This window comes from Numida meleagris, chromosome 10 (genome assembly GCF_002078875.1).
Source record: "Numida meleagris isolate 19003 breed g44 Domestic line chromosome 10, NumMel1.0, whole genome shotgun sequence".
Classification (NCBI taxonomy): domain Eukaryota; kingdom Metazoa; phylum Chordata; class Aves; order Galliformes; family Numididae; genus Numida; species Numida meleagris.
In genome coordinates, this window is record NC_034418.1 from 1,698,353 (window position 1) to 1,706,352 (window position 8,000).

General features: G+C 61.0%; 2 protein-coding genes and 2 non-coding genes across 4 annotated transcripts; 1 reads left to right on the top strand and 3 right to left on the bottom strand.

Annotated features, from left to right (window-relative positions):
- Window positions 309-3,445, top strand: LOC110404543 (C-factor-like). The gene is made up of 6 exons (XM_021408914.1): window positions 309-485; window positions 1,173-1,224; window positions 1,388-1,575; window positions 1,647-1,805; window positions 1,913-2,023; window positions 2,826-3,445. The coding sequence occupies exons 1-6, from the start codon at window positions 309-311 to the stop codon at window positions 2,937-2,939; spliced, it is 801 nt and encodes a 266-aa protein (XP_021264589.1). The 3' UTR covers window positions 2,940-3,445.
- IL34 (interleukin 34) lies at window positions 3,565-8,000 on the bottom strand. The gene is made up of 7 exons (XM_021408916.1): window positions 7,988-8,000; window positions 6,807-6,995; window positions 6,610-6,713; window positions 5,763-5,840; window positions 5,479-5,652; window positions 4,097-4,229; window positions 3,565-4,018 (listed from the first exon to the last, which is right to left on the bottom strand). The coding sequence occupies exons 2-7, from the start codon at window positions 6,832-6,834 to the stop codon at window positions 3,999-4,001; spliced, it is 537 nt and encodes a 178-aa protein (XP_021264591.1). The 5' UTR covers window positions 6,835-6,995; window positions 7,988-8,000; the 3' UTR covers window positions 3,565-3,998.
- On the bottom strand, window positions 4,815-4,885 carry TRNAG-GCC. The gene has a single exon. It is a non-coding gene; the product is annotated as a tRNA-Gly (tRNA).
- Window positions 5,265-5,335, bottom strand: TRNAG-GCC. Its single transcript has one exon. It is a non-coding gene; the product is annotated as a tRNA-Gly (tRNA).

Sequence of the window (8,000 nt, forward strand, 5' to 3'; positions counted from 1 at the left end):
CCCCCCCCCCGCGTTTCCCACCCAGCCCTTGATTTCAATAGTCACTGCTACAAGTAACGAATGCACTGTGAAGATTCCAGTATTAATAAAGGTTGTACTGTAATTAATAGCCTCGTCCATGGTGGTCTGTGAGGACTGGAGGGTCATGGTCCCCCTGTGGTTGAACACAACAATCTTGCTGGGCAGTTCCACCAAGGGGAACCATGGGTGGTGGGATCCCATTGCAACATGACATCTCTGCTCCCTCCCTTCCCGGGGTGTTGAGGGTGTCACCCGCACCACCCCGATAATTATGGGGTGATTTCTCAATGGCGTGGGGGTGGCCGCCCTGCCTCACCCATTGCAGCATGGAGGGGCTGAGCGCCCGCAGCGTGCTGGTGACGGGCTGCGATGGGGGCATGGGGCTGGAGCTGCTCAAACGATTCCTGGAGCTGCCCACCCCCCCGCAGCGCCTCTTCGCAGCCTGCACCGACCCCGATGGGAAGGTGGGGACAGGGGGGGGGTCCCTGCGCTGGGGACAAAGAGGTGGTGAGAGTGCCACCATCTCCATGGTGGAGCAAAGCGCTGCTGCCTTGTAACATGGGCTGGGCGCCTGGGGAGGGGAATATGCTTTATATAGGTAGGGTGGAGGGGAAGGGTATATGGGTTCGGGGTTTTTTTGCATCCTTCAGTACGGAGAATCATAAGTTTGGTGTCCTGGGGGGTTCTGGTTACCCCTGTGGTGGTGGCATCATCCATGGTGGTTCTGGGGACAGTGGTTTTGGAGGTGATGGCTTTGGAGGTGGTGGTTTTGGGGGTGGTGGTTTTGGGGGTGGTGGTTTTGGGGGTGGTGGTTTTGGGGACAGTGGCTTTGGAGGTGGTAGTTTTGGGGACAGTGGCTTTGGAAGTTGTGGTTTCGGAGGTGGTAGTTTTGGAGGTGATGGATTTGGAGGTGGTGGTTTTGGGGATGGTGGCTTTGGGGACGGTGGCTTTGGAGGTGTTGTCTTTAGAGGTGGTGGCTTTGGAGGAGGTGGCATTGGAGGTGGTGATTTTGTAAGCGGGACCTGCTCTGGGCATGGAGCTGCAGGGACTCACCCCAAATGTCTCCCCTGAGCTCACTGGGTTGTGTCACCCACCTGCTGTATGGGCAAGGGGCTGCCCCCACCCCCATGACCCCCCTGTTCTCCCATCAGGCTCTCAATGAGATGGCTTTGGGCAGCCCCAGCGTCGTGATCCTGCCTCTAGGTAGGTGTTGGGGACAGGCTTCCTTGGGTTGACGTGCACCCATGGGTGATCACGTGCAGAAAGTGTTGATTGAATCAAGAGCAGCCCTTCCTTTGGGACCAGATGGATGACCAGGGGCCACCTCAAAGCATCCTCCCCCAGCATGTCCCCATGTCCCGCACAGATGTGACGGACCCCAGCAGCATCCAGGCCGCGGTGGGCAGGGTGCAGGAGGAGCTGCGCGGTGCTGGCCTCAACCTCCTGATCAACAGCGCCGGGGCCAGGCGCCACAGCACATTGGCCACCGAGACTGCTGAGAACATGGCCCTCATCTATGCCACCAACACCATCGGGCCCCTGCAGACCAGCCAGGTAGGGCCACATGCACCCCCACCCCAAAGAACGAGGACAAGGAATGGGGTGGTGATGTCCGTACCCCACAGGCATTCATGCCCCTGCTGAAGGAGGCTGCAGAGGCACAAAGTGGGCAGGGGCTGAGCTGTGGCAGAGCGGCCATCGTCAACATCTCCAGCATCCTGGGCTCCATTGAGGTGGCAGAGGCATGGGATGAGAGGCAGGACGTGGCCTACCGCTGCAGCAAGGTATGTCCGGGGTTAGGTTTGGGGGTCACCTTCTTTGTAGTCCCCCAAATCCCCCCCTTTGGCCACAGTGGTGCCACCCTGTGATGGTGATGGTGGTGTCCCCTCAGGCTGCGCTCAACATGCTCACCAAGTGCCTGGCCCTGGAGTATGGTGACAGTGGGATCCTCTGCGTGTCCGTGGATCCTGGCTGCGTGGTACCACCACCAAGAGATGGGATGGTAAGTGGTGGGGCACATGTGGAGGCCACCACCGTCTTGGTTTGATAATGTCTCCATGGACATCTGATCCCCATTGACATCCTACCCATTGATATGTCCTCTTTCTGTGGACATTCTACTCATGGACATGCCTTTCCCCGTGGACATCCTACCCATTGATACCCCTCCCCACATACATCCCTCCCTCTGGACATACCCCTCTAGGGACAGCCTTACCCATAGATATCCTTCCAATGGGCACCCCTCCCCACAGACATCCCTTCCCCATGGACATTCTATCCATGGACACCCCTCTCCATGGAAAACCTTCCCCTTTAATATCCTTCCCATGGGCAAACCTTCCCCATGGACACCCCTTCCCCATGGACATACCGTCCTATGGACACCCTTCCCCTAGATGTTCTTCCTACGGGCATCTCTTCCCCACGGCCACCCATCCCCAGAGACATCCCCCAGGACCCGCCCGTTTCACACAGGCACTGTGCCACAATTCTCAGCTCTCCCACCAAATCCTCCAATTTCCAGCCTTATTTTCCCATTTCCATTGGAGCCTGTGTGTCAGCAGAGGGCACCCCGGCCCCGTGCTCAGCGCTACATCACAAACACGAGGGGAAGCAGCACCATGGGGCTTCCCCACCCCACAGCGGTGCCAAGGGCTGATGAGGCTAGAGACCCAATCTGCAGAGGGACTGATGGATTATTAATTACACACCATTAATTGAATTTTCCAATAAAAGGCAGTCAGGAGTGAGAGTCCTTCCTCATGTCCCTGACTGCTCACTCCAAGTCCTTGACCCCACAGGGACCGGTGACGTTGGAAGAGAGCACCCAAGGCGTCCTGCAAGTCCTCGCCAACCTCTCGGCCACCAGCAATGGCACCTTCTGGGATTGGAGGGGACAGAGGCTGCCGTGGTGACAGCAGCATCCATGTCCCCAGTTGCCAAGCTCAATAAAGGCTGCCGATGGCCACGGACAGGCCTGGTTCAGTGGAGTTAGGAAGCCATATGTGATGGAGCCACCAAGCTGGCAAGGGGCTGGAGCTGGAGAAGGATGGTCATGGAGATGGATGTCCATGGGGAGGGATGTCCATGGGGAGGGATGTTCAGGGGGAGGGATATATACGGTGAGAGATGTCCATGGGGAAGGATAGCTATTGGGATGGGTGTCCATGGGGGTGGACGTTCATGGGAAGGGATATATATGGCAAGGGATGTCCACGGGGAGAGATGTCCGTAGGAAAGGATGTATATGGGGAGGGATGTCCATGGGTAGGATGGCCATGGGGAGGAGTGTCCACAGGGAGTTAAGTCTATGGAGAAGGATGCTGCAGCTTATAGTAAGTATAAGGGCAAACGCAGACATGAGGGCTGGATGCAACCACCCCCTGCTCTGAGCAGCAGCCCTGAAACCACAGCCCTCAGGCATCCCACAGCCCTCACCCATCGAGCCCAGCTCCCCTGGTCAGGCATCCCGCCTGCCTGGCGCTGCTGATGGTTTGTTTTCTGCGGATCCCACCAGCAAACATTCTTCCCACTCCAGCATCTGTGAGGTTGCTTTTATTTTCAGCAGTTCCCGCTCGAGGGCACGTGAGCATCTTCCCATAGCAAATCAGGAGACATGAAGACATCTCAAGAGGGTTCTTGGAGAACTGTGACGCCACTGGGATGCTCTGGGAAAGCTGGGGTCACGGCAAGACACGGAGATAGCCAGCATCTGGTCCAGCTGCAGTTATAAATCTGTATTTCCTTCAGAAAGCCAAAGGGAGAGGAATCGCTCCCAAAACAACGCAGCAGACATGATCGCTCTGCTTCTCTTTATTGCAGTTAAGATTGGAGCGCTAGGACGTTACTTGGTGCTTAACAAAAGCCGAGGGAGTGGGAATTAAAAAATTGTACAAAAGAAGAGGGAGCGGGCGCTGCCATCGCCCCCCAAGTGTGCCTTCATCCTCCTCCTCCTCCTCCTCGCTGGGTCAGCGTTAAGCAGAGTCCCACCGACCTGGGCAGAAGAGATGGGAGTCACAAAGGGAAAAGGGACCACGGGGACCCCCATGCCTGCAGCCCCCCCAGCACTCACAGTGCGCCCCGAAGAGCATCCGCAGGACCTTGAGGCAGTTGTCCAGCAGCGCCTTGGGGCGCACGGCCTTCTGCCGGCTCTCGCCGCTGTGCAGCTGCTTCACCAGGTCGGCCACCACCGCGTCCACGTCGCTCTGCGGGGACAGGGGACGTGTCACCGCGACGTCGTCGATGGGGGGCAAAGGGTCTGGGGTGCTGCTTTGGCTGGGAGTTGAATCCATGTGGAATAGGAGAATTCCACCACTGAACAAGCTATGCCAGACGTGGGGCTCCCCACAGTGCTGCCCCACAGGGCTACAACTGCCCAGCGCTAGCTCCCAGCCAGGCAGCGTGTCCCATAGAATCACCAAGGTTGGAAAAGACCTCCAAGACCATCCATCTACCACCAGTATTTCCCCACTAAAACCACGTGCCATCACTCGGCCACGGGAACCCCAGCAGCACCCATTCCATGCTCTCAAGACATCACAGCACCTCTTTCCTTTTTACCTCTACCTGAGACACCAGCTTGGCTAAGGGAGGTTGTCATTAGGCTTCAGAGTTAACAAGGCCCGTGAGAACTCACAGTCCCGGTGTGGTGTAGAGCTGCACATCTGGGCTGACCCCTGGCACCGTGGCCCCACGGGGCGAACTGGAGGGGGACGGCGGTGCCCCCGCCCAGGGAGCAGCTCCAGGCCTCAGCTCAATGCGGACTGGGGGGCAAAAATGTTGATTTCCTCTGCATTGGCCGGGAATCGAACCCGGGCCTCCCGCGTGGCAGGCGAGAATTCTACCACTGAACCACCAATGCCAGATGTGCAGTGCTTTGCAGTGCTCGCCCACGGGTTTTGTTGCACTGCAGCACGGGGTGCAGTGCCAGGATGGGGTGGCAGCAGCAAGGCAGGCACTGTCAGGTGCCCACGCAGGGGGACTCAGCACACAGCTCCTGCCCCACGGCCCTGCTATGCGGCCGCACGCCCTACCTCCGTGGCTAAGCGTGTGCTGTCATTAGGCTTCAGAGTTAACACAAAAAGCTGGAGCATCTCACGTGGGGCTGAGGGGCGGGAGCTGCAGAGGGGCAAAGAGGATGGTGCCATGGCCTGGGGGTCGCAGAGAGAGGCCAGCACCCCCCTGCCACAGAACGAGGGAGGCAGGGACCAAGAAAGAGGGGTGCAAAACAAATGTTGTACTGCATTGGCCGGGAATCGAACCCGGGCCTCCCGCGTGGCAGGCGAGAATTCTACCACTGAACCACCAATGCCAGATGTGGAGCTCCCCCCCAGTGCTGCCCCACGGCCCCACATCTGGAGCCGGCCCCACTGCAGGGCTGCATGGGGTGAAGCCAACCCACACCACCCACATCCCTCTGCCCACGCCGTCCCCACCGCGATGGGGCAGCCCTACCTGCCGGTACCCGCTGTACTCCATGCCCAGGGCGTCCAAGAGCCCGCTCAGCTCCTGCGTGTACCCACGGGACGGGTGCTTCTCCGGCAGCACCTCGAGGATGTGCAGCACCGCCTGGGAGCAGGCGTGGAACCACAGGTAGCGCAGTGACGCCTCCGACACCTTACTGTCACGCTGTGGGAGGACGGGGTGGTGGTGGTGGTGGGTGAGACCTCGGTGGCCGCAGACCCCCTCCTCCCCTCCCTGCCCCCCACCGTCACCGAGTGTCCCCGACATGAGCTCACCAGGCGGGTGACGTTGGCTGTCCGCAGCACCTCCTCGTGCTGCACACGGAGAGTGTAGTCAATGGGGAAGTTGTGCTTCTGGAGAGGTGGAAAAGAGCGTGAGGGTCACCAGGGTCTCCAGAGCTGTGCCACCAAGGTCCCCACATCTGTGCCACCAGTGTCCCCACAGCTGTGCCACCAGTGCCCCACCAGTTGAGCCACCAGGGTCCCCAAATCTGTACCACCAGGGCCCCCATATCTATGCCACCATGGTTTCCATATCTAGGACACCAATGTCCCTTAAGCTGTGCCACCAGTGTCCCACCAGCTGAGCCACCAAGGTTCCCATATCTGTGCCACCATGGTACTTGTATTTGTTCCAACAGAGTCCCTATATCTGTGCCACCAGGGTACTGACAGCTGTGCTGCTAAGGTCCCCACATCTGTGCCACCAGTGTCCCCACAGCTGTGCCACCAGAGTGCCAGCATCTATGCCACTAGTGTCCCTACAGCTGTGCCACCAGTGTTCCACCAGTTGAGCCACCAGGGTCCCCGTATCTGTACCACCAGGGGTCCCCACATCTAGACCACCAGTGTCCCTAAACCTGTGCCACCAGTGTCCCCCCAGCTGTGCTACCAAGGTCCCCGTATCTATGCCACCAGGGTCCCCATATCTGTGCCACCAGCGTCCTCTTATCTGCACCACCAGGGTCCCCACAGATGTGCCCACTGTCCCCACAGCAGGCACCCCGCTTTGGGGGCTTTCCCACAGGGCCACCAGGGAGTGGGTCCAGCTGCACGCCCAACTCTGGGCATGGGGAGCCTGGGGACACGTGGCAGGGTGGCAGGGTAGGGGACAGGGCCGTACCATGTACTGCAGGCGCATCTCATACCGCAGCTTGTCCTGCAGCAGGCGGGCGAGCTCGCATTCCCCCAGCGCAGCCACCTCCAGCCCCAGCACGGCCAGGACACCTGCGGAGCAGCATCACCCCATGGGGACATCTGTTCCCCACCCCTCCAGGGGTGGCACGTGTCCCCCCCCTCCTCCCAGTGACATGCACTCACAGAGGACGGCCGCGCAGCCCTGGTGCATGGTGACCAGCGGTGGAGCCTACATGGTCGATGGGTGCCGGTGGCCTCCTGGGTGCTCGGGATGGGGTGACAAGGGATGGCGCTCCGCGGTGGCCCCCGACGGCTGTCCCCTGCCATAGGGGGGGGTCAGGCCCCCTCCCTGGCCGCCACAGCCGGCTTGTCCTGCAGGGAGGTGGCAGAACCTTGGGCTATCACAGGGAGTGGGACGTTCCCCCACAAGGTCCCCTAAGTGTGGGGTGGGTGGTGGGGAGAGAGAGCCCCGGCTGCAGCCCCTGGGTCCCCACGTTGGGGGGGACACGGTGGTGGCACTGCACGGTGTCCCTTGCAAATGGAGGGATGGTGTCCCCATGGTCATATGAAGGGGGACACACCATGTCCCCAAGCAGAGGGACCACACTGCATCCCCATCCAAAGTGGGGGCATGTCCCTGCACCACATCCCCACTCGGACAGGGCCAGGCTGTGTCCCCAGGCAGTGCCCTCTGCCAGGTCTCCATGCGGGGGCTGTGTCACATCCCTGGGCCATGTCCCCAAGCAGAAGCCATGCCATGTCCCCACAGTGTCCCCACGCAACGCCCTTTTGCAGCACCCAGTGCCGTGTCCCCACGTCTCGTGTCAGGCTCCCATCTGGGGGCTGTGCCACATTCCCATGCTGCGCTGTACCCCTGTGCCACGTCCCTGTGCCACACTGCAGCGCCGTGCCACCACGCAGTGTCCTGCGCCGTGCCCCCCCATGGGCACATCCCCGCTGTCCCCCCACGCGGTGCACTCCGCCGCGTCCCCAGGTGGGGGCCGTACCACGTCCCCACGCGGCATCCCGTGCCTTTTTGTCACGCGGGGGGCTGTGCCGCGTCCCCACGCCGTGTTCCCGTGTGGAAGCCGTGTCATATCCCCAGGTGAGGGCTGTGCCGCGTCCCTGTGCCCGGTCGCCATGCAGGAGCTACCCCACGTCCCCGCACGGTGCCCCGCGCCGCGTCCCCACGTGGGGGGCACACCACGTCCCTAGACGGCGTCCCCGCGCAACGCCCCGTCCCCACGCGGAACCACGCCACGTCCCCGCGCAGTGTCCCCACGCAGCGCCCTGTTCCCACGTGGGGGCCGTGCCCGCCCGCCCCCGTCTCCCGTTGCCCCACTCGCGGTGCCCCGCGGACCCACCTGGCGCGGCGCT